The following is a 26,632-nucleotide window of genomic DNA, read 5'->3' as shown; positions in this document are numbered from 1 at the left end:
AGAAAATCTAAGAGCTGTGTCTTTGGATTCTTTTCCAGGAATTCCAGAGATTTCTAGCTGAAAACTTGGAGGCAAATTTTCCTTAAAAGGCCAGGAATTATGATGTTTTGAAGTCTCAGCACCTTTGGGTGGTGGTTTCCATCTTTAAGAGCACGAATCTGTCTCAGGGCGAAACTTCTGTGTAGGTGACATGTTCTCAGGATGTTTCACAACTTGCCTTGCTGGATGGGCCACATTTCCTTCCCCAAGTGCCGGTACCTTCAGATGTTGATGAACTGTCACATCAGAAGTCACAGTCACTCACCATTATCAGCAACACTGCATACTCAAGTTTTCAGCCTTTCATAGCACATTAACAGAGCGATTAGGAAAACCGACTGCCATGACCAGAAGACTTCCTGGGTGCATGCCTTTCTGACAGGGAGAGTCAGGATCAAGGAGTCCCTTTCCTTCCAAAACAGTTCTACTAAAAAACAACCCATGGGCTCACACCTATAACACCAGCACTTTGGGAGACCAAACAGGAGGTCAAGGTAGGAGGATCGCTTGGAGGCCTGGAGATTGAGACCAGCCTGAGCAACATGCTGAGACCTCGTCTCTACAAAAAATAAAAATAAAAATAAAAATAAACTAGCCAAGTGTGCTGACATGTGCCTGTAGTCCCACCTTCTTGGGAGGCTGAGGCAGGAGGATTGCTTGAGCCCGGGAGTTCAAGGCTGCAGTGAGCTGTGATTGCACCACTGCACTCCAGCCTGTGCAACAGAGTGAGACCCTGTCTCAAAAACAGAAAACAAACCTATGAGTATAAGTAATTTAAGCTGCTCAAGACATGTTAAATGTATGACCATGACTGCAAATTGCCAGTCAGTATGCTTTGTGTTGTAGGATATGAAAACTGTCCGCCCAGCCTGGCACTCAAGACAGTCAAAGCCTCTCAAAATATATATCAAAAAACAACCAGCAAATGATTTCACCTCTTTAAAAAAAGGCATTTATGCTTAAAAAATGTAATCAGGTGGGATTCTCTCCTTAAAAAATGTTTACAGAACTACTAAAAAACTTGCATTTACAAAACAGTTGCTGACAGTATTCCCCTGGTATATATGGGAAGGGAGACGGGGGCCGCTGAGCAGCATATGTTAGTAATCAGGTTTCTTTCCCTCCTGCTTCCTGGGAGCCTGGACTCTACTTGCATTTAGACTCTGCTTCCTGTGGGTCAGTCTTCAGGTTCCTGCTGAGCCACTTCAGCCCATTTGCCCTTTGCTCCCCCTTTTCTCTTTTGTGTTTTTTTTCCCTGAGGATTTTATCCTTTCCTGCTGCCTTTTTGGGCTTCATTTCCGCTTCTGCAGAAGCAGGTTGAGCCGACAGCCTGGCAGACCTCTGGACTCTGCCTTGGCCACCCCGGTACTGACCTGACCTTCCCCTTGGGCATCTTGGCGGCGCCTCGTGCCTGCTGCCCAAAAGCCTTATGAATCTGGATGCGCCGCACCTCCCTTCCCCGCCCGCCCAGGCCTCTGGGATCGCAGCAGGGGCCAGGATTTTTTTTTTTTTTTTTTTTTTTTTAAAGTCTCAACACATTTGGGTGGGGATTTCCATCTTCTAGGGGCTTCCCTGTTATCGGAGCACAAGTCTGTCTCACAGAGAACGTTCAGTGTGGACAAGGTGTTCTCATCTATTTCCCAACGTGCCTCTTTCTTGGATGAGTCAGGTTTTCTTTCTGAAGACGCCGAGCTCAATAAATTAAGCAGACTGAGAGGTGACTTCATTGCTTGTCCTTGTCATGCAGATACTTTATCTCTGGAAAGTGAAGCATTGTTGAGGTGGTCAGAATTGATCAATTGCAGGTGTGACTCACAGCCCTTGAAATATGATGCTGGACTTAAAAAAAAAAAACAGCTGCTTTTTCTCTTCTCATTTTGATTTCTGGTCGCTGTGATTTTCCAAATCCCTCAAGCTGAAAACCCTATGGCAGGTGACGTGGCCAGGTCTTCTTCCCAGCCTCTCGAGTTGGTGCATTAGTCCCGTGATTTCCTCTGCCTCTTTCCCCACGAGTTCTGCAGAGATGTAGTGGTAGTGCCCATCAGGGTCGTTGTCCTTGTCGTTTTCTTCTTCTTGCCAAAGAAATTCATTTGTGTGTGACTATAAGAGTCTTCCAGAAGCAGCTGCTGTAGTGATGAGTTCACTCCCCCACTGCCATGGCTGCCTTCGCTGGGCCCCCACTGCCTGCAGGACAGCGTCCAGATTCCCATTCCAGGGCGGGGTCCTCGTCTTCCCCCACATCTGCCCTATCTTCAGACACGCACCCGCACACACACTCATGCCTCAAGCCTCCTGCCTCCACGCCCTTCTTCATGGGGAAGCCTCTGCGGAAGGCCTTCCCAGCCTTTTCTAGTTACCGTTTCTATTTGGAGGCCTTCTTATCTCCACCCGAGACAGAGGATCACATCCCCCTCATGCTGCCACTGCAGGGACGCCATTCTTTTCAGCGTGAGCGTGCTCCCCCGCTGCACTCAGGATGCCTTCACCCTCATGGGACTTCATTCGGATTGTCTCTTCAACGAAGTATCAACAACTTTGTTCCATAAAAGACTTTGATTAACTGTTTTTTTCCTGCTCTTCCTAGAGAAAACATTTCCATGAGAACAATGAGGCATTCTGCACATTAGGAGACATTGAACTCTAATCAGGGCCGTAAGAGTGAGTTTTCATACAGAATATCAGTTAAAAACTAAGACAACAGTATTTGCCTGGGTGTGTGGACTTGGTGCTTTGGGTCTGTGAGTGCCTATAGCATGGCACCTGGGCTGGCATCGTCGTGGGTCGGGGGTGATTGACTTCCTAGCTTTTGGTAGAGGGACTTTTTGAGGTTAGAGCAAGCGAGAGCAAAGATTTTTCCTAAGTACTACAGGACAGAACTGCCTCATTTGTGGCCCTGGCACTCCACAGACATTAGGCGGCTGTCACTAATCGGTGCAGTGCCAAGTGCTTCCTTAGCTTGTAGACCTGGGACTATGACAAAATGAGCATCATCGTGATGCTATCATGCATGCGGCACTAGGGATGCCACAGGCCCGGTCCTTAATTAAGCCTAATTAATTCTACTGAACTTGAGAAGTTCAGTGGGGCAAAGAGAATAGAATGGAGGTTTTCAAAGCTGCTGCTGCTTTCCTGACTACTTTCCCCATAGCACCATAAACATGTAGAGGTACTTTCTCTGGACAAGGAAGCCAGGGGCAAAAATGAAGACTTTATCTCCCAAACCAAAACACATTTGTGCTGGGAAATGTAGGTGGAGTGTGGTGGGGGAAGGCAGATGGATGTTGTGGAATGCGGCCTTCGTATCTAGAGGGGAAGCTTTAGGAATCTTTGCAGATGAGAAGAAACAGCATCATGTTATCCTTTGCAGTGCAGTCAGAGCAACTGACAGCCCTTTCTGAGAGTCTTGCAGGACTTGTTACACATGCGCTTGTGGGAATGAGACACATTCCCACCGAGAACCCCACCCAGTCACCACTGAGTCAGACACAGAACTGTCACCCTGAAGAAGTGCTGCTTCAAAAGCTGTCCCAAGACCCTACAAGCCATTAGTCTTCATGGTTTTGCCTAAAGATTTTCCTGTGATACTTAAATTCAAACATGTCAAACATGTGGAGAGGACACAACTTCATTTATTTTTGTTTTTATTTTAATTTTATTTATTTATTTATTTTTGAGATGAAGTCTCACTCTGTCGCCCAGGCTGGAGTACAGTGGTGTGATCTCGACCCCCTGCAACCTCCATCTTCCGGGTTCAAGCGACTCTCATGACTCAGTCTCCTGAGTAGCTGGGATTATAGGCATGCGCCACCAAGCCTGGCCAATTTTTTGTATTTTTAGCAGAGATGAGGTTTCACCATCTAGGTCAGGTTGGTCTCGAACTCCTGACCTCGTGATCCACCCACCTTGGCCTCCCAAAGTGCTAGGATTACAAGCGTGAGCCACCATGCCTGGCCTTTTTATTTTTTTGAGACAGGGTCTCGCTCTGTCACCCAGGCTAGAGTAGGGTGGCGTGATAACAGCTCACTGCAGCCTCAACCTTCTAGGCTCAAGTGATCCTCCTGCCTTAGCCTCCCAAGTACCTGGGTGCCTCCCGAGTAGCTAGGTGCCTCCTGAGTAGCTGGATGCCACCATATCTGGCTAATTTTTTTACCTTTTTTTTTTTTTGTAGTGACAGGATTTCTTTTGCTATATTACCCAGGCTAGTCTCGAACTCCTGGACTCAAGCAATCCTTCCACCTTGGCCTCCCAAAGTGGTGGGATTCCAGGCATGAGCCACTGCTCTCAGCCCTAGACAGAGTTTTAAAGCTCACCATATATCACTTTTATAGTGGGTCAAAATAGTTTCCTTGATTTTATTTTACTTTTTTTTAATTTTAATTTTTTGAGACAGAGTCTGACTCTGTCACCCAGGCTGGAGTGCAGTGGCATGATATCAGCTCACTGTAGCCTCCACCACTCAGGAGCAAGCAATTCTCATGCCTCAGCCTCTTGAGTAGCTGGGATTACAGGCATGTGCCACCATGCCCAGCTAATTTTTGTTTGTATTTTTAGTAGAGACAGGGTTTCACCGTGTTGGCCAGGCTGGTCTTGAACTCCTGACCTCAGGTAATCCGCCTGCCTTGACCTCCCAAAGTGCTGGGATTACAGGCGTGAGCCATCGCACTCAACCCCTTGTTTTTAGATATTGAGGAATGCATAACTTTTTATTGTGGTAATGAGGAAAAAGAGACCAGAAGTCTTAGGGTCTGGAGTTGGCAGCCATGGATAACACGTGGATAGAAAAAAACTTCTGCGGTCTTTCAACAAGGTGGAATTCCTGACAGGCAAGAAAAGTCACTAAGACCTGAAGTCTCCAAAACAAAAGACCAGCTCCAGGATGCCAAGAGCTTCCTTGGAATCCCTGGACCCCCAGATGTCTGTAACTTGCCTCCTTATACACACCTCATTTTTACTGTCTTTCCCACCCTGCCTGGATACTCTTATTTGGTGCAGGGGGAATAGAAATGAGCAAAGTCAGCCACATCAACATGTAGGCTTTCTAGCATTGAAATACAGATGAGAGTAGGTCATTCCAGCCACAGCACTTAGCAGTGACCTAGAGAAACAGATAGCGCCCTTCATCTCTGATTCATCCTCCTGAGGCACAGCCTGGAAGGAGCCTTTCCTCTGTGCAGAAACCTTGGGGGAGGGTTGCTCCAGATCCCCAGCCTCCTGGCCGGCCCCTTGGTCTCCCTCTTGGGGCATGTCGAAACCCAGTCTCCACCAGGTATTGCCTGCCTTTTGCTATTCCTTGGCTGTGTGTGCAACCTTGGCAGGTGGAAGCTTATTTACAGTCTATAAAGACATCGGGATAAAATCCTCTAGAACTTTTGGAACCAGTTGGTGACTGAAAAAATTGCTGCATATTTTTGTTAGGAGTGGTTTTAAAATTTTGTTTATGGTATTGACTAGCAGTGAATAATTGCTTTATTCACAAGAGTTCAGTTGTCCTCAGATGTAGGTGGAGATTTCAGGAAAATATGCAGCTTCAGAATTGAGGCATTGTAAGTTACTTAGCACCTAGCTTCTCCTGGTCCCCCACCCCAAGAAGTAAGCTTGAATCCAAAGCACCTAGCTTTTCAACTGCCAGAAGAATGGACGGCATTAGCTTCAGGCTCACTCTTGGAAGTTATTCTCGGGTTAGCCATGGCATGCAGCTGGGTAGCAGTGAACTCAAAGCTGTATGCTGATATGCTTGTAACCAGTGATTTCTTCTTACTGGTTTCCTAGCAGTTTTAAAGCTTTTTGGTGTAAAACAGAGTTGGCAAACCATTTTTGGAACAAGCCCAGTAGTAAATATTTTTGGCTTTGTGGGCCAAGCGACTCAATTCTGCCCTGTAGCAATATGTAAACCAATGGGTGTGGCTGTATTCCAGTAAAACTTTGGGGGGTGGGAGGGGGAAAGAAAGCAGCTGGCTCATTGGCTCACTGGCCAGTGTGCCAGAAAATGGGCAGATTAGCTGGAATGAATTGCTGTTGAGTTCCATTTTACTGTATAGGAAAATCTAGGTTAATAAAAGTTACAGAGTATAGGCCGGTCACGGTGGCTCATGCCTCTAATCTCAGCACTCTGGGAGGCCCAGGCGGATGGATCACAAGGTCAAAGGAGTTCGAGACCAGCCTGGCCAACGGGGTGAAACCCTGTCTCTACTAAAAATACAAAAATTAACTGGGTGTGGTGGCAGGCGCCTGTAATCCCAGCTACTTAGGAGGCTGAGGCAGGAGAATTGCTTGAACTGGGAGGCAGAGGTTGCAGTAAGCCGAGATCACACCACTGCACTCCAGCCTGGGTGACAGAGTGAGACTCTGTCTCAAAAAAAACAAAAAAGGGAAAAAAAGCTATAGAATGGATGGCATTCAGGCTGTTAGGGAGTCAGTCAATACACATTGGGAGGATACTGTGTTTAGCACTGAGTAGTGAATATCTTAACATACACAGCATGGTATAGTAATCAGATTAGGGCTATGACAAAAAACAGATACGTGTTAGCAAGGATATGGAGGCATTGGAACCTTCATACACTGATGGTGGGAATGTAAAACGGTACAGCTACTGTAGAAAACAGCCTGGAAGCTCCTCAGGTTGTTAAATGTAGTTATAGGGCCCAGCAATTCCACTTTATAGTAGCCAAAAGTAGACACTGATGAATAGATAAAATGTGGTCCCTCCATACAAGTGAATGTTATTGAGCCATAAAAAGAAATGAAGTACTGCTACATGCTACAATGTAGGTGAACTTGGAAAGCATCATGCTAAGTGAGAGAAGCCAGACCCAAGAAGCCACATATTGTATGACTCCATTTATATGAACTGTCTAGGACACGCAAATTCATGGACACAGAAAGTACATTTGTGGTTGCCAGAGGCTGGAGGGATTAGAAGCTGAGTAGTAATGAGCACAAGGTTTCTTTCGGGGTTAGGGGAAATGCCCTAATATTGATGGTTGTGATGGTTGTACAACTCTGAAAATACTAAAAGCCATGCTTTATTTGAGTGAATATATGGTATTTGAATTATATTTCTATAAAGTTGTTACAAAAACAGTCTAGTTCCAGGATTAATGTATGAGAAATAATTAATAAATAATTTAAAATGGTCCAAAATTATTGTCTGGTTAAAGGAAATCTAGAAAATGAATCAGTATCTTCAGGTCCCCTGTTTTCCATTGTGTGTGTTTCCGAGCTTTCCCATTCCCTGGATAAACAGGAGTCGTGTCTAGGGAAGGCAGGCCAGGGTGAGGGGTATAGTACATCCCTGATCCCCTGAGTGGTAATAAGGTCAGCCCCCTGGGCCCCATTCCCGCCAAGCTTGAGGTATGTCTGTTGCTTTCCAAGGACCTGCTCTGCCTCAGGAATTGCTGCTCGTGGAAGGCTCATGGAATATGCTTCTCTGTTACAGATTGAAGAGGGCAGTAAAGCCGCGGCGGTCGACAAGTTACTGGCTGGAGATGAGATCGTCGGCATCAATGACATTGGTCTCTCAGGGTTTAGACAGGAAGCGATTTGCCTGGTGAAGGGGTCCCATAAGACCCTGAAACTGGTCGTCAAAAGGTAAGACCTGAGCTTCCTCCCACATTTACCACGACACACAGGAGTGAGTGGAACATCAAAGTGGGAGTCCAGTTGTCCCACCCACATCACTGCAGAGATCTCGATTGGGACGTGCACTTAGAGTTATATGTCTCGGCCAAGCATGGGCCCAGCATCAAGTGTGCAAACAGTTCCTAATTTTATTACAACTGATTTTTATAAATGTTAATGTATTAAGTGGATTTGAATACTCGTATCTTTCCTTTGGCAATATGTAGATTATTTTCTTGGCAGGCAGAAAACTCTGCTTATGCTCCCAGTGAGGTGACATGTTGTTGCCTGTCTTGTACACAAGGTGGCAGGCCACTGCACTTTCTGTTTTCGTGTTAGAGAGTGACTGTCACGAAGATGCCAGCCGCCAAGGGTTTAGAGCGCTGTGCTGAGGTCTGGAGGGAGGGTCTGGAGGGAGCTGGCTGTCTATTCCTGTACATTACATGTCAGTTGGAGCTTGGATGGTTTTAAGAGGTTAGAAAGTGAACTTGGGGACATGATGCTTTTATATACAGGAACTAAAGCAATACTCCTGTGTACCACAAGAATGTTGGTGATATGTCGCTTTCAAAGAGAAATAACTCTCCACCTTGGTTTTATAGTTGGCTTATTAATAGGAAAGTGCTTACACATCCTTTTTGGCAAAATTAGCATGTTCTTTTGAAGGCTGGCTGTAAATTTTAATTAATTGACTCACATTTATTTCCATTTTTAGTACAGACATGAAGATATCTTCCTTTTTTATGAAAAAAAAAATTTTTTTTCAAGTCTGGCCAAGTGAAGTAGTGTACGTGGAGAGGAACAAAGAAATCTGTAACTGGTTGTGACTAATTATTTGTAAACACCGCTGCATTCAAACCAGCCAAGACAAATACCTAAAGGCTTTTTTGAAGTGGGGGTGATTGGAGGTACCAAAACAGTATCCAAAGAAAAGGTTCAGAAATGAGGAAGGGCCAGACATGGTGGCTTATACCTGTAATCCCAGCACTTTGGGAGGCCGAGGCCGGAGGATCACTTGAGCCCAGGAGTTCGATCGAGATCAACCTGGGCAACATAGTGAGACCCCATCTCTCTAAAAAATTTTTTTAAAATTAGCTGGGCATGATGATGCGCACCTGTGGTCCCAGTTACTCGAGAGGTTGATATGGGAGGATTCTTTGAGCCTGGGAGGTCGAGGTTACAATGAGCCGTGAGGGTACCACTGTACTCCATCCTGGGTGACAGAGCGAGACCCTGTCTCAAAAAAAAAAAAAAAAGGAAGGAAAAACATTTTTTGCCTCATGAATTTAGCAAAGTCATTTGTAAGTGGTACATGCCATTCCTGAGCACCCTTTTAACAACTCTTTGTAGATCAGAAAGTAAAATCTCAGAATGGTGGTTTCTGAGCCATTGGGGAGGGTGGGGCATGAGAGGCACCATGACGCTGTGTTGTGGTTCCTCTGTGATCACCGTCGTAACCCTCCTATAGCAGCACGTTTGTTCTTACGCGATTCAGTTAACTTAGTGGAAAGCTGGTGGTGGTGAGGGAAGCTTGTTCTGCAGAGGTAAGACGAGGAGTTATAAATTGGCTCCGGGGGTCATCATCCCGCTGCCAAGGCTGACTGCAACTGCCTTTTCTTCTGTCTCCTGTACTGTCTCGTTCTGGGCTCCCAGAGCCCCCAAAACACTGGGCTGTGCTTGTGGTCTTACTGTCTGTCTTCTCTTCTTCGATGGAGACACCAGCTTAGTCAGTCAGCATAGCTGGCCAACTTTGTATCACCAGGGCATAGCTATGCATAGAAATTCCTAGCATCGGAGTTCTTAAGTCAGAAGGTGTGTGCGTTGTGAATGTTCAGAGACATTTCTGAGTTTCTCAGACCCCTTTTACATCATCTCTAGCGTAGGATATTTGTAGTTTGTTTGTATTCTCTGTGAATGTGATAGGTGAAATATGGTTTTATATTTACATTTGCATTTCCGTAGTTACGAGAGTGAAGTCAGGTATCGTTCCATGTGTTTAGAAGAAGGGTAGATGTGATTCTTGTTTTGAGCTAGAAGTACATATTTAGTGCTAAAGATGGACAGTCTCGTATCTGTTCAAAAGAAAGCCATGCCACAGGAGAACTGGTTCATGGGAGGAGAGAGAGAAGCCTCAGGGCATCTGCTGGTTGGTTTCACTGAGTAGGTACTTAAAAGACTCTTGGGAAAAGGGATTAAACTTTTGCCCTGAAGGATCTCCGGGAGCCACTGTGTAGAATCCCCATTTTGTGTTCTGCAGACCCACTTTCCTTTAAATGAGAGATGTGGACAAAATGATAGTGTGGTTTAGATGGAATTTTATTTAAGTAATATGTGTAACGAGATATAAAGCAGCAGAGTTTATTTACAAATTTTTATTTCCAAACACACTTTCAATAACTGTGTTAGGAAAAAAACCCACAAGCTGTGTTTCCTCTGCTCTCACACAACACACAACACGGAAGACTTCTGTGACCAAATGTGCATAGAACTTCTAAGACTCCAGCTACCTTTATGTGGTTTTCCTTATTACAAAAGCACCAATGGGTGCTTTCAAAATTGTTCTTCTTAAAGCCAGAACACATATTCTTCTCTATCTAAATTTAAATCTCTATTTAAATCTCCCCGCCCTCCTCTTTCTCCATTCCTAGGCAACCACTAATCTGCCTTCTGTCTCTATGGATTAGGTAGCATTTTCTAGCATTTTATGTAGAGCTCCAGGATGGAGCGTGTACCCTTACAAGTGGCTAGTTCATGAAAAGAACTCTGCAGGTAGTTCATAGATTGAGACACCAACATATTCATATTCTAAATTGCTCTGCTTCAAAGCATGATCAAATGGTAAACTAGCTCGCCCAAGCCTTGTTTGACTTGTTACAGTTGTCTGCCCCCATCTGCAAAAGTGTAATGAGGGAAAGAGGTACATCCATCTCAGTGTAAAGCACAGGAATCCATGGTTTTTTGGCACAGGTTCCTGCTCTTTTGCCTAGGCTGGAGTGCAGTTGTACAATCATAGCTCACTGTAGCCTCGAACTCTTGGGCTCAAGAGATCTTCCCAAAGTGCTGGGATTATAGGCATGAGCCATCGCACCTGGCCTCTCTGTGGTTTTTTAAACGTCATTTGAATAGTGGTTCACGGATAAACTCCCCTCCCTGTAGTGACAGCTGCTACACGTCTTATTTTGTAGGCTCGCTTTATCTTTGTGTGTGTGGGGACCAGGGGACCAGGCGACCAGGATAGGATTGCGATGGGCCACTTTCACAAAGTGGTGGCATCTTGTTTCACAGGCATGGGCAACGCGGACCTTGTTGTTGAGAAGCTGGTGCTGGGAAAGCGATGCAGGAGGAGACAGGCGGATCACTATCTCCATAGACAAATGAGGGCCAGAGCTTCCTCTTGCCCAGCGTGGGGGGAGCTGGAGACAAAGAGTGTGTAACAGTCAGCCCTACCAAGTGCACGTATGTTCTTCTTTGTGAGGCCCAGGTGGCATCCACGGCCCGAGATGTCAGGGGAGGGGTGCTGACCGATACTCAGATCTATCGGTTAGGTCAGGAGGAGAGGATGAGGCTGGCAGTTTTGCTTTTCTCTTTCTTCCCAGGTGGTTTGTTGTTCTGTCTCTACTTGGCTGCGGAAGTGCTCCTTGCAGGAAAGTTCAGGGCAGACGTGTAGCCTTTTAGTGTGTGTGTGTGTGTGTGTGTGTGTGTGCGCGCGCACGCATGCGTGTGTTTCCAGTTTTTTTCCTCTGCACTGTTTTCCTGGGTGCCCAGGCCCACCCCTGGAGAGTCCTGAGCAGGTCTTGAATGGATCTGGGCTCTGGAATTTTCACACAGAGCCACAGGCCATTTCACTGGACGTTAGCAGCAGGTCCACCACTTGCTGGCCTTATGCACAAGTTCTTGGGAAGGTTAAGGCCAGAAACTGGGTGGCCCTTTGGCATTTTTCTCATTAACTTAACCCAGTTGGATTAGCACAAAAAGGAGGTCTGCGTGATGCCCTCAGGCTGCTCCGGAGGAGAGGGAGCAGAGTTGGGAGGGTGGGGAAGGACTGAGAAGGAGGCGGCGGCTCCTCGCTTAGCTGGGCTCATCCTGTCCACTCGGTGCCAGGGACCGTGGCTGTTGCCCGTCGCTGTCTTCTCTCTGAAATCTGCATTAACAGCTCTGGGGACAGAGTCGTCCATTTTTCTCCCTTCAGAGGCAAATGGCTGTTAAGTTCAGCTTCTAAAAAGCACATATAATTTCAAACACCCTAGGGAAGATTTCTTTTAAATGTCACGTCATAAATTATTTTCTAAAGCTTTGCAATTACCCTTTTGGCTTTTTCCCCAAATATGCATTATAATATTAGTTTTGTTTACAGCAAAATCCGCCTGCCACCTTGTCATGGAACCCACTCTGGGCAGTTTCTCTTGAACGGTCATGTGTTGCGAGTCATTTTGTAGGGGCCAAATCGTGGATAGGGTTGATTCATGTCACTTCCTGCCTCTTTGCTGGCAGCCCTAAACCCTCTTGTGAATCTAATTACATCCACTAAGCTTGCATTCAGGAGCAGCTTAGCAGCAGAGGGGAGGTTTTTTCCAGCAGGCTGTAAGGGTTTGCGAAACCATGTGGTGTGGTCCTGCATTTGAAGAGAAGAGGCTGGATGTCGAGGGACAGCACTTTTGCTTGCTAGGAGCTAATTTCTTACAACATGTGTCCCCCCTTGGGCATTGCTAAGGTGCCCTGACTGCTGCTGCAAGCCCACATTGTGCTGTGCCCCCCTCTGCTGCTGGCTCCTTGGAGCTGTCCTGGAGCAGGTGGCCCTGCAGCCCCAAGGTTGATTAGCACAGATGTTCCGGGAGCTGCTACTCACAACGGTGGCAGCAGTAAGGGGCCGCCTAAGACGTCAGCAGGTTTACATCCCCACCCCACTCCCCCAGCACTTCACCCCCTCCAGAGCTACTCCTGAGGCAGAAATGGTGTGTGGTCAGACGGAGGGCATGCTCCTTAGTGGGGACACTGGAGGACGTCAGGTGAAACCCATGCCTTCGAGGCTGTCTGATGTCTTTGTCTGTGATTCAGGAGTGGGTATTTCTATCCTGTGAACATTTGGGGGCTAATGGCTGTTTGCTACTCTGCTTATTTTCTTGTTAAAACAAAGGAGACCCTGACTTGTTTTAGGCTATTTTCCATTATGGTTTTTATTTCATTTATTTTGAGTGAAGGAAAGAAGGGAGAGAGGGAGAGAGGGTGGATGGGAGGAAGGAAGGATGACATCTCACTCTGTTGCCCATGCTGGAGTGCAGTGACTACTGACAGGCACAGTCACAGCTCACTGCAGCCTCAAACTCCTGGGCGCAAGTGATCCTCTTGCCTCAGCCTACTGAGTAGCTGGGACTACAGGTGCGTGTCACCATGCCCAGCTTACTGTTTTTGTTTTTTTAATTTAATTTTATTTTTTCTATCTTTTTGTGACAGAGTCTCATTCTTTTGCCCAGGCTGGAGTGCAGTGGCACGATCTCGGCTCACTGCAACCTTTGCCTCCCGGGTTCAAATGATTATCGTGCTTCAGCCTCCCCAGTAGCTGGTACTACAAGCGTGTGCCACCACACCTGGCTAATTTTTGTATTTTTAGTAGGGATGGGGTTTCGCCATGTTGGCCAGGCTGGTCTTGAACTCCTGGCCTCAAGGGATCTGCCCCACTTGGCCTGCCAAAGTGCTGGGATTACAGGCGTCAGCCACCGCACCTGGCCAGCTTATTGTTTTTATTAAGTAAAATCAGGAGGAAAAAAACCCACATAGATCAAATTGTTTTATTTTGGGGAAAGTTACTTCTATTGGGGTTTTGCCTTAGTGTGTGGTTTAGGTAATTTAATCAGATGAATCAGTGTTTGCAAATAGTGATGGTTGTTAATATAGTAAGACTTACAGAGAATGTTTAGCTTACTTTTGTGTTTATTTGGGGTCTCTGGGGGACCTGTATGTGCTGTGCAGTGGGATCCACACTGTACAGGTTAAGGTTATTTTGAGGTTCGAGGAATTGAGAAGTTAGCATCAGCATTAGCAATGAAGTTTAAATGACTTTTTTTTTTTTTTTTTTAATGGGTTCTGCAAATGGCGTAGGCTTTTATTTTTAAAAATGGAGCAGCTCTAATGAGATCCACCAAATTGAAAGCCCTGAGCTTTAGGAGAAAAGGTTGATGTACACTGGTTGAATTCCCGGTTTGCTATTGGCTTGGAAAGAAAAGTGTTCTGGTGAAATTTTGAGAGCAGACCCTGGGAATGTCCTCCCTTGAGACTTGAGGGCGCAGGGATCTGGGAACAGGTCTTCGTGTCTGTCGTCTGGGAGGTAGTGTCCTGCGAGAGGCAGCAGCCCAGCAGACACCAAGGGCCCCTGGGCTCGCATGCTGACCTCTTAGTGGGCTTGGCAGGGCAGGAGGCCCACATGTAGCTTCTGTCCAGTGTGCCACTTGCCCTTGCAGTCTCCCCTGAAGGACAGGTAGATGAAGCCTTTGCAGGTTGAGATGCCCCCAGAGGCTGTGTCCGTCCCACACTGAGCACACTGAGCAGGTCCCTTCTCTGTCCATCCCATCCTTGGCTGTGGCAGCACTGGCACGCTGTGGCATGCTCTGCTCTGCACTGGCCGCTTTGTCCAGATGGAGACAAACACCGCTTTCAGTGTGTTGCCAAGGGGCAGGGAGAGGTGATATTGGCAGAGCCATGAGCGATGGTTGCCCGGCAGGTCATAAAGGTGGAGTAAATGTCGCCTCTTCTTAGAACTGTCGCCTCAAGCCCGGTTACCACTCATACCCCTTGTTTCCAAGGTGGGAGAGTCTGGGGGAAGAAATGAAGTACCTGACACAGCCTTGGCCCTTTCTACAAAGTGAGGGGCATACTTTATCTGTAACAAAAGCCTTTTGTTTTGTTTGTTTTTTATACTTTAAGTTCTAGGGTACATGTGCCCAACATGCAGGTTTGTTACATATATATACATGTGCCATGTTGGTGTGCTGCAGCCATTAACTTGCCATTTACATTCGGTATATCTCCTAATGCTGTCCCTCCCCCGTCCCCTCACCCCACAACAGGCCCCAGTGTGTGATGTTCCCCTTCCTGTGTCCAAGTGTTCTCATTGTTCAATTCCCACCTATGAGTGAGAACATGTGGTGTTTGGTTTTCTGTTCTTGTGATAGTTTGCTGAGAATGGTGGTTTCCAGCTGCATCCATGTCCCTACAAAGGACATGAACTCTTCCTTTTTTATGGCTGCATAGTATTCCATGGTGTATATGTGCCACATTTTCTTAATCCACTCTGTCATGGATGGACATTTGGGTTGGTTCCAAGTCTTTACTAGTGTGAATAATGCCACAATAAACATACATGTGCATGTGTCTTTATAGCAGCATGACTTATAATCCTTTGGGTATATCCCCAGTAATGGGATTGCTGGGTCAAATGGTATTTCCAGTTCTAGATCCTTGAGGAATCGCCATACTGTCTTCCACAATGGTTGAACTAGTTTACAGTCCCACCAACAGTATAAAAGTGTTCCTATTTCTCCACAACCTCTCCAGCACCTGTTGTTTCCTGACTTTTTAATGATTGCCATTCTAACTGGTGTGAGATGGTATCTCATTGTGGTTTTGATTTGCATTTCTTTGATGGCAAGTGATGATGAGCATTTTTTCATGTGTCTGTTGGCTGTATGAATGTCTTCTTTTGAGAAGTGTCTGTTCATATCCTTTGCCCACGATTTGATGGGGTTGTTTGTTTTTTTCTTGTAAATTTGTTTGAGTTCTTTGTAGGTTCTGGATATTAGCCCTTTGTCAGATGAGTAGATTGCAAAAATGTTCTCCTATTCTGTAGGTTGCCTGTTCACTCTGATGGTAGTTTCTTTTGCTGTGCAGAAGCTCTTTAGTTTAATTAGATCCCATTTGTCAATTTTGGCTTTTGTTGCCATTGCTTTTGGTGTTTTAGATATGAAGTCCTTGCCCATGCCTATGTCCTGAATGGTATTGCCTAGGTTTTCTTCTAGGGTTTTTATGGTTTTAGGTCGAACGTTTAAGTCTCTAAATGTTTCCGCTTTCTACTTATGGCTAGCCAGTTTCCCCAGCACCATTTATTAAATAGGGAATCCTTTCCCCATTTCTTGTTTTTGTCAGGTTTGTCAAAGATCAGATGGTTGTAGATGTATGGTATTATTTCTGAGGGCTCTGTTCTGTTCCATTGGTCTATATCTCTGTTTTGGTACCAGTACCATGCTGTTTTGGTTACTGTAGCCTTGTAGTATAGTTTGAAGTCAGGTAGCGTGATGCCTCCAGCTTTGTTCTTTTGGCTTAGGATTGTCTTGGCAATGCAGGCTCTTTTTTGGTTCCATATGAACTTTAAAGTAGTTTTTTCTAATTCTGTGAAGAAAGTCATTGGTAGCTTAATGGGGATGACACTGAATCTATAAATTACCTTGGGCAGTATGGCCATTTTCACAATATTGATTCTTCCTATCTGTGAGCATAGAATGTTCTTCCATTTGTTTGTGTCCTCTTATTTCATTGAGCAGTGGTTTGTAGTTCTCCTTGAAGGGGTCCTTCACATCCCTTGTAAATTGGATTCCTAGGTATTTTATTCTCTTTGAAGCAATTGTGAATGGGAGTTCACTCATGATTTGGCTCTCTGTTTGTCTGTTATTGGTGTATAAGAATGCTTGTGAGTTTTGCACATTGATTTTGTATCCTGAGACTTTGCTGAAGTTGCTTATCGGCTTAAGGAGATTTTGGAAAAGCGTATTTTGTTGTTGTTGTTGTTGTTGTTGTTGTTGTTGTTAAAAGCCTGTTTTTTTGTTGTTGTTGTTTGTTTGTTTGTTTTAACGTCACTTGCTAATTTATTCACACAAAGAAAATGCTCCATAATGAAAACAACTTCATCCATGTCTCCCTCCCACCCAGACAGACACATTCATATCCCTCCTGTCCCCAACTGCAAGATGCATTCCTACGTCTTGGCTATCTTTTAGAACCAAACCCTCATAAAAATCATTTAGAATAGTTGCCTGATAACTTGGTTTTATTGCTAAAGAAAGCCTGTTTGTGGCAGTTAGAGTCCAAAGGCGTTTTGAATGGAATGTAGTGGCGTGTTTAAGGAGAGTGCTCAGAAGGATTTGCTGAATGGTAGTCATGACAGCATTGGTGGGGTTGTGAAATGGGCTGATTAAATAACTCAGGTGGTTCCGGTGTCCAGACCATGTTTTAGTATGGTAGCCAGTGTCATAGACAGGGCAGGTGGCAACAGTTCTTTGCACCATGGAGGGTGGTTGTACCATTTACTCTGCTGGTTGTGGGTGTGCTTGCCTTTAATAATAGGGAAAGCAAGGTCATTGATCTGCAGCTGTAGTAAATGACAAAAAAGAGGAAGGAATCAGATCTTTCTTCTGTGATTTCACTACTTTGATTTGCCAACTATGACGTGGTTTATTAGATGTAAAGACACAGAGGAAAGTTTTCTGGCTCAATGCCCTTGCAAAGAAAAGGATGCCTCCCACCCTCTTGGTGAGATGATAAGTGATCAAATAAGGGAAGATTTTTTTCAGCCACTCGGCACATGTCAATCACATGCGAGTGGATGTCTGGCTTACCATAGTGACCACACATGCAGTGGTATTTAATAGTTCTCTGAATGTGTGTAGGATCTGTAAAAGGTTTGGAATAAAAGCACACGCTTCTTTTGGAGAAATGTTATTTAGTTGTAATAGCATTTCAGTACTGCCACATTCAGTTCACCTATGGTGGTAGTGCCTGTAACTTTTTATTTGGAGGAATTTGTGGACCTTCCTCTCCCTGCCTCTCCGATTTTGCCACTGAGTTTCATCTCTTTTCATGGTCCAGGCTCAACGTTTCTTTGCTGCACTGCGACTCAAGTCTCTTTTATTGGTTACTTTCCCTAAACTTCATCTCTCTCTTCTCTATACCTTGGTTTTTGTTTTTCTGTGAAGAATATCTTCTTAACTTTTCTAGTACCGTGGGTAACCATGGGCTCTGGGAAGGGAATTTGAGGATGAATTGAGTAAAAATACAGTAAATTATTATGGGCTTTATGTAATGAGCAGAACTCCAGAAAGGGCGAGGTGGGGATATTGTTTGCTGAGATCTTCTAGTGGGCAGAATTCCAGAAAGGGCTAGGGGAGATTATTTCTTGAAATCTCTTTCCTTTGCATCTATTTACGTGGCTAGAACGCTTTGTACATAGGATAGCATTTAGAGGACAGCAGTCTTGCAATCTCTTGTTGCTTTTTTTTTTTTTTTTGGTAAGGCTTTTGCCATGTGTATACTGATATGTTGACTCAACAGGTTAAACATTTTGTGTCTTTATTCTTATATCCGTGGTGTTCATCCTTAAGGCTGTATAAAATGAGTCATATTAATGACTGCACACTTGAATATGCTGAGCTTCTTTGCCAACAGATTCACTCTGTTGAAACATGGCCAGGAAATTGTGTGGGTGCCCTTTTTAAAACATCAAGCTGAATGAAATGATGATTTGACACTTGGGGCATATATGGTTAAACACAAGTGGTTTGGATACTGGGACAGAGATTGTCTTTTTTTTTTTTTTTTTTCCCCCTGTCTTTCCAACAGTAATGGGTTTGTAGAAATGAAGATTACAAAGGTTAATGGGAAAAACAAGTCATTCGGGTCTGCTCCACTCCTCTGTTCTGTGCTGCTCGGTTCTGCCTGTGGCTTCTGTGGCATTCCTCCGCAGTCTTTTCTGCCATAGGACTCAGGTTGAACACCAGAGGTTGAGGCCAGAGGTGGGGCATGCTCTTGCTAGGGATAAGGCAGGCAGGCTGGCTGGGTGGAGAGCAATTCTGGGGCTCTCACCCCACGTGAATGCTGCTGCTGGGCCCTGACGTACAATGCAGCTCTGATGTCTCAGTTTCAGCTACTTAGGTCATTTGGGAATTTTTATCTTGCCTCAGTTCTCTTCATGTTTAAAAGCAGGAACTACTTGCCTCTTATCTCTTAGGACCATAGACTTTATCAGGCATGATGTCACCATTCACGCAGGCATTGCCGGCACCACTGCCCGGGAAAAGACACTGCATATAAATCTTCCCACAGTGCCTTTGGGAGGTGACTTTTCTTACAGAAAATACATGCAGAGTTAACCATTTCTAGAATGCTCTGGTGTATTTGTATACATTCATGTGATGTATGTGAGAAGCACTCCCACCACGTGGTTGAAATCATTCCTTTAGGTCCCGCTTTCCAGGAGCTTGCAGCTGAGTGGGCTGAACGGCTCTCACAAGTGCAGACTCAGAGAGGAAGGAAGGGTGGAAGTCGATCCAGGAAAGTCTTTGCTGAGGACAGGCCAGTGGAGCCATCCTTTGCAGCTGAGGCAGTTTTGAGAGGCAGATATGAACGTCTGCCAGGTGCTCCAAAGCTGGAAGCCATAGCTGGAAGTTCTAGTGAGAACAGTAGAGGGGGAGGCTTGGGAGAAGGAGGTGGAAACGCAGAACGGGGCCAGCACACAGTGGCTCACACAGAGCTGCTCAGGTGGTGCAGACACTCCTGGCCCACTGCAGCCCAGACTTCCTAGGTCTTGGGGAACTGAGAATTTGCTTTATCTGCCAAGACCCCAGATACTATAGACGCTGCCAGCCCAGGGAGCATGCTCTGAGAACCCCTGGACTAGACCACAGAGAACCTAGGAGCATGGACTTCCTTCTGTGGAAACTGGGAGCAGCTGATGGTTCTAGAGTGAGGGCAAGACCTGGCCAGAGCTGTGTTGCATGCAGGGAGACTGGGAGAGGAAGAAGCCTTCCAGAGGATTGGCAGGAAAAGGAAGGAAGCAGAGTCAGAACTGGGGTTCATTTGATGTTTGCAGAGAGGTGGTTTTGTTTAAAGGATTAGCAGAGTGTGGGCAACTGCCAGGTAAATTCCCCTCTCCCCAGACCCTGGGGTCTGACATCAGGAAGCTTGTCACAGTCCCTGAGGCTCCCAGAGTGTTTCCAGGGCTTCCCTTCCTGGCCCGGTATCTGCAAGGCCTTTCCAACTACGGACTCTTCTTTCAAACCCTGCTCTTCCTTATCTCCAAGAAGCCCTTAGAAACCATTATTTATCTGTTTTCCCACAAAACCTTTGTCAGCTCCCAGTGTAGGACAGAAGCCCCCCACCTACGCAATACCACCACCACCACCACCCCTGTTCCCCCATCACAATTTGCAGGCAGGGAGACCAGGTGGGCCTATATTTCAGACCGTAGGCTCCCAGCAGGCCAAGGCGCCTCCCTTCCCAGACCTTGCCTTGGCCTCCAGCCAGTGCTCTTACTGTGCGCTTAGTTAGCTGGGGGCACAAAACACAAACTATTTGTCTTGGGAGGTGGTGCTTCTTTGCTTTCTTCTAAAAGGTTAGGAAAATAACCCAACACTCGTGATCTATCTTTCTTTCTTTCTTTCTTTCTTTCTTTCTTTCTTTCTTTCTTTCTTTCTTTCTTTCTTTCTTTCTTTCTTTCTTTTTCTTTCTTTCTCTCTCTCTCTCTCTTTCTTTCTTTCTTTCTTTCTTTTTCTTTCTTTCTTTCTCTCTCTCTCTCTCTCTCCTTTCTTTCTTTCTTTCTTTCTTTCTTTCTTTCTTTCTTTCTTTCTTTCTTTCGTGTGAGGGAAGGGAAGGAATTCTGCTCTTTGTGAATAATAAAGATTTCCTTGAAACAGTTCTTGTAATAATTCCTTTTAAAAATAAAACAGGATATTTGATATCTAATCTGTTGTTCTTTCTTTTTTTTTAGAGATAGAGTCTTGCTCTGTCACCCAGGCAGAAGAACAGTGGTGCAATAATAGCTCACTGCAGCCTTGAACTCCTGGGCTCAAGCATACAGCTGTTGTTCTTAATGTTCAATGACATCCTAGCATTTTTTTATATTTGTGATCTAAACCCTGTCCTTAAAAAAAAAAAAAAAAGAAAACACCACCCAAAACACTACCTAGCATATAAAATTACTCTAAAAAATTGAAGTAAGTTTCAATTAAGTTTGGTATACAATCTGTGGGAAGGGATTTCAGGGCAACCCACCATTAGAATGAATAGTTCCATCTGGAGTACCAGAAAACTTGGTATTGTCAATACCATGGTGTTTTGTTATATGAAAGGAATAGTATGCATTGACTGAAGATTATGTTTTGGAAGAATGATAATGGCCTGGGCCAGGTGTGGTGGCTCATGTCTGTAATCCCAGCACTTTGGGAGTCTGAGGTGGGAGGATTGCTTGAGCACAGGAGTTCAAGACCAGTCTGGGTGACATGATGAGACCTCATCTCTTTAAAAAATGTTTCAATTAAAGAAATACAATTGTAAATGATAATGGCTTGGGAGAATGATCACAAAACCAGGCAGACTGGGGAAGAAAGGCACTCTTCAAGCCTGCAGGATGAAAGGGAATGCACAGAACCATGTGCGTCCTGGTCCTGCACATGAGACCCACAGTTCTAGGGACAAGGTGATTTAACGCGTTTAAAGAGTGTGTGGCTTGTGCAGGAGGAAACACCACAGCCTTCCATCTACTCAAGTCCTTCTGGGAGCCCTTGAAACTCAGCCAGAGGGACTGTGAGTGTAGGCGGGCTCTAGGTGGCGCCAGAGCTCTCTGTCCCCAACTCCACGGGTCTGTGGTTGAGCGACCAGCATGTAGGGGCTGAAGGTCCCCCCACCATCTCCTTATCAACACCAATCCAGCCGTTTCAGAGGTGCCAACAAACAGAAACCAGTCTGACCCTGGCTTGATCCCCAAATACTTTCATTATGCATCAGGAAATTCAGAGGACTTGGGAAAAAAAGCATATATATTTTAGTAAATTTTCACTGTCCACAGTAACCAAGATATCTTCAGTTAAAGCAGAAAGAGTATAACTCTTTTCACTGTGTGTCTTCATTTGCTTATTTAAAAAAAAAATCCCTAGGCCAGGTACAGGGGCTCATGCCTGTAATCCCAGCACTTTGAAAGGCCGAGGCAGGCAGATTTCTTGAGCTCAGGAGTGTGAGGCCAGCCTGGGCAACATAACGAGACCCCATCTCTCATTATACAAAAAGTTAGCTGGGCGTGGTGGTGTGTGTCTGTGGTCCCAGCTGCTCAAGAGGCTGAGGTGGGAGGATCACTTGAGCCCAGGAGGTTGAGACTGCAGTAAGCCATGATTGCGTCACTGTACTCCAGCCTGGGTGGCAGAGGGAGAGCCTATCAAAACAAACGAACAAAAAACAAAACAAAAGAGCCACAATTTGTATAAGAACTGCTGACTGTGTCATATATGAGAACACATATATCTGTATATTTTTAAAAAGGAGCTTCTGGGTTTGTTTTCATTTTTTCACTGCCTCATACAGCATTGCTCATTCTCTTCAGACAGTTTGAAAGGTGTAAACCAGGTAAGATGCATTTTATGAAGCCATGGAAGTCTCACTTCCATGCCAGGTTCCCTGCCTGCCTCCGACAACTCCCACCCAAGCTGCCTTCTGCACATGCATTCCCGTCCATGGGAAGCCCTCTTCCATGCCATCAGCTTCCCTGGCTGTGATGCCCCTGTTCGGACTCTCCTATCTTCCTCTTTCCCTGGCCTGCATTTTGACCTCAACCCTGTGTCTTTTTGTCCCCGCCAATGGACACATCCACAGGGATGTCCCATAGCTAAGGGAGATGCACAATATACACTTTGGGTTTTTTTGGTTGTTGATAATTATGGTAAAATACACACAAAATTTACCATCCTAACCATTGTGGTGTTCAGTAGTGTTAAGTGTATTCACGTCATGCAACCAATCTCCAGAAACTCGTTTCATCTTACAAAACAGAGGCTCTATATGCATTAAACAGCAACTTCTCAGTCTCCCCTCCCCCACCCCTGGCAACCACCATTCTACTTTCTGCGTTCATAATTTTGACAAATCAGGTACCTCATATAAGTTGAATCATACAGTATTTGTCCTTTTGCAACTGGCTACTGTCACGTAGCGTACCGTCCCCAAGGTTCTTCCATGTTGTAGCATATGTCAAAATTTCCTTTTTATTGCCAAGTAATATTCCATTGTATGGATAGACCACATTTTGTTTGTGCATTCTTCCACCCATGGAACAGTATACGTTTTGACTAAATGTCCAGCTGTTAAAGTCTGTATTAGATACAAACTGAATATCATCATTACAGAATAAACTTCTAAGGTAAAAGAGCAAATCTGGAATGATATTATTATTACAATTTTGTTTTAAAACATAACATTCAGATTTCAACGGAATGACATTTTGGTCCAGGAACGGGATTGTTTAGCCTTCTCAGCTGCTAGAAGGCTTCTGTGGCCACTGCCTTATTCATTTGCAACACTAAATTAATTTTTATTTTAGCCTGAGGCCAGTGGAAGGTTGAGATGTGTTTTGGGTTTTTTGGCTAACTGCTGGTTTAGGTTAATGTTGCCACCAAGCTGCTGTCTCCTGAATGTAACTGACCAAGCTAAAGGGCTAATTTCTCTTCATACTTGGATTTAAGGAATCGGTGCATGGGGATGATTCATTTTCTCTGAAACAGTTCTGCAAACTGAAGCTTTGTGTACATGGGGAGGAAGATACCTCCTGAATATTTCCAGAAGCAGATTTAAGGCTGAGCATAGTGGCGCATGCCTGTAATCTCAGTGCTTTCGGAGGCTGAGGCAGGAGAGTTGCTTGAGGCCAGGAGTTTGAGACCAGCCTGGGCAACATAGCAAGACCCCATCTCTACAAAAAATTAAAAATAAAAATTATTATATTTTTAAAAGCAGATTTAAGAGGATTACTCTCCATTTTGATCTTCTTTGCTGCATGAAAAGTTGCCCCAAAATTAGTGGTGTCAAATAGAATTTCTAGTCATAAAATTGAGCACAAAGCAATTGACCTATACGGAGGTACTCAGAAGCATGCTATGTGTTAGGGCTGGCTATTTCAAGATTTAAAAATATGCTCTAGAAAATCTCCAAAAGGTAGTTATCTGCACATTATGAAAGTGTTGGGGAGGGAGGCGGTGTGAACAGTCACTGTGCTAGGGTCACAGGCAGCAGACAGTCGCAGGCAGGTAGCAGCGTCCCTGCCATGCAGATGAGATGGGGTTACTATATCTCTAAGGTAGTGCTCCAGCTGCAGGGCTGCAGATGTTCCGTATCTGTGCTGCCCATGCAGTAGCCACTACCCACATGTGGTCATTGAGCACTCGCAGTGTGGCCAGAATGACCAAGGAGCTGAACTTTGGATTTTGTCACTTTGAATAAATTAACCACTTGTGAATAAGGATAAGTGACTTCCCTCTTCCCTCATGACTCGTCAGTGGCTACACCCGGGATTGATGTGCATCTGTCCAGGGCCAAAGCTAGAAATAGAGGCAGGGCACAGCTGGGACTCACTCTCTCCCTTACCCCATGACAGGGGCCTTCCACGGGGTTGGCTTGGGCCTTGGTTCTGGCTGCCAACTGGGTTCCTCAGTCTTTTTCCATGTCGCCTCTGCAGGGGCCATATGTGCAAATGACTTCCTTCTCTCCTGTGTCTGGTGCGTAGGCCAGGAGGTTGGGCGACAGCTGGGGCTGCCTGGTGTTGCTTTCCACACGGCCTTTCCGCGTGGCTCACTTGGGCTTCCTCATGCCATGGCATCGCAAGGTCACTGGATTCCTCATAATCTATCACGTGTGTGTGTGTGTGTGTGTGTGTGTGTGTATTTTATTTTATTTTATTTTTTTACTTTATTATTATTTTTTAAGACAGAGTCTCGCTCTGTTGCCCAGGCTGGAGTGCAGTAGCATGATCTTGGCTCACTGCAACCTCTGCCTCCCGAGTTCATGCCATTCTCCTGCCTCAGCCTCCCAAGTAGCTGGGACTACAGGCGCCTGCCACCACACCCGGCTAATTTTTTGTATTTTTATTAGAGATGGGGTTTCACTGTGTTAGCCAGGGTGGTCTCTATCTCCGACCTCGTGATCCACCTGCCTCAGCCTCCCAAAGTGCTAGGATTACAGGCGTGAGCCACCACGCCTGGCCTACACATATATATTTTTTAAGAGACAGGGTCTTACTCTGTCACCTAGGCTGGAACGCAGTAGTGCAAACACGGCTCACTACAGCCTCAACCTCCTGGGCTCCGTGGTAGCTGCAACCACAGGCATGTGCCACCACACCTGGCTGATTTTTTATTTTTGTGCAGAGATGGGATCTTGCTATGCTGCCCAGGCTGATCTCAAACTCCTGCCCGAAAGCAGTCCTCCCACAGCAGCCTCTCAAAGTCCTGGGATTACAGGTGTGAGCCACAGCACCCAGTCATTTGCATGCATACTTTGTGAGAACAAAATCTGCTGCTAATATTCTTATATGTGCTTTCTAATGATAGTTTGTCTGGGAGAACTTTTATTGTACCCATGGAGAACTGCTGACCCTCTAAACCAGCTAGTAGCCCAGTTATTCCCATAGCAGGGTTGAACTAGTGTCATCTTGAGTGTCAGACATTTTCTTTTCCTAGCCTTCTCTTTTTCTCCCCTTTCCTCCAGTTTCAGTCAGTCTAGTTTACTTTCTTCATTAATTAAATATAAAGGAAGATGAAAGAAGTTGTGGATGTCATAGCACAGAGAAAGCCAGCTGAAAATGAAATTCACATGGCCAGAACCTTCCTTACGAGGATTTTGAGAAATTCCATGAGGTACAGTCTGGGTTTTACAATTGCTTTCCTTCCATGGGGTGCTGAATTTGTCTTTTATACTTTCTCTTTGGTTCCTGGGAAACTATCATAAAGTCAGCATGTTCCGTATTTTGCCACCCATATACTTTTCCTCGTTAAAATGATCTGAGTCATCGAAAGGTTTGTGTTATAAATGCTTTTCAGTTTTATTTTGTAAGATGTTCTTTATTGCATAATATTCTTTAATGTTTTTGCCTGCTGGGAAAAACGTCTGATCTCCACAAAGTATTTAAAGAGGCCCACTTGAGCTTGTTCTCCATTCTTGATTGGGCTATCAGCTGTCAGTTCTGTCCCAAATTAGAGAAAAGTAAAGCTGGCTTCCTACCATGAGGCTGGAGAAGTGAGTGCGGAAGGATCTCCCGCCCGGCCGTGTTCCCCTGGAAGGCCCTATTGCATTACCGACATCCATCGGGATTTCTAACCAGACACACCTCATCACATCTGGGCGGATGTGGCCAAGACACTAAGAAGGCACACATGGGATGGTGGGGACTGTGGCGGGGGAGCCCAGGAAAGCCCCTCTGTGTTCAGGAGCCCTGGCTGAAGGGACTCTAGCCTTTTGGTGCGGGTTGTCATGACTCCCTGGGGGGATCTTTGGTTGACTAAGAGACTCAGGGTAAGATGCGGCTACTAGTCTTAGTCAACCAGAAGGTGGCTGTCTTTACTTTGTTACCTAGGTAAACAGACACAGAGAAGCTGTCTGAACTCTGTGTGACCCGGCTGCCTAGGGGACTCATTTATCTTTTCTCCAGCTAAAGATAGGAGGTTCTCTGTGTGTTCATGTTGGGGCGGGCAGAGGGCAAAATCTGTGTACTCGTTTATTTAGAATAAATGTTCTTTATTTTTACATTTATAAGATTTTAAATTGGCAAGTTAACCTTATTTATGGAGGAACACATTTTAGAGATAAGGGCCGGCCGGGTACAGTGGCCCACACCTGTAATCCCAGTACCTTGGGAGGCCAAGGTGAGTGGATCACTTGAGGTCAGGAGTTCAAGACCAGCCTGGCCAACATGGTGAAACCTGGTCTCTACTAAAAATACAGAAATTAGCTGGGCGTGGTGGTGATCGCCTGTAATCCCAGCTACTTGGGAGGCTAAGGCAGGAGAAACACTTGAACCTGGGAGGCCCAGGTTGCAGTGATCCATTGCACTCCAGCCTGGGCAACAAAGTGAGACTCCATCTCAAAAATAAAGATAAGGGCTGCTGCACATCCAGAGCCTGTGATTCCCACTCTGGTTAGGGCAAATGGGTAGTGAGCAAAAATCTAAAAAGAAGGTGTG

At 45.4% G+C, this 26,632-nt stretch overlaps 1 protein-coding gene across 3 annotated transcripts in view; it reads left to right on the top strand.

Annotated features, from left to right (window-relative positions):
- Positions 1–26,632, top strand: part of SHROOM2 (shroom family member 2) — a 164,335-nt gene that overhangs the window by 78,071 nt on the left and 59,632 nt on the right. For 2 of the 3 annotated variants that reach the window (XM_007990993.3, XM_007990994.3), the window contains exon 2: positions 7,478–7,629. In XM_007990993.3, coding sequence (XP_007989184.3) covers positions 7,478–7,629 — 152 coding nt within the window. Of the gene's footprint in view, positions 1–7,477; positions 7,630–25,030; positions 25,311–26,632 lie in introns of those variants that run through there. The other variant, XM_007990995.3, reaches the window with a different exon arrangement.

The sequence above is a fragment of the Chlorocebus sabaeus genome, chromosome X, assembly GCF_047675955.1.
Source record: "Chlorocebus sabaeus isolate Y175 chromosome X, mChlSab1.0.hap1, whole genome shotgun sequence".
NCBI lineage: Eukaryota > Metazoa > Chordata > Mammalia > Primates > Cercopithecidae > Chlorocebus > Chlorocebus sabaeus.
The sequence above is the reverse complement of the archived record's forward strand: the minus strand, read 5'-3'. Positions and strand labels throughout refer to the sequence as shown.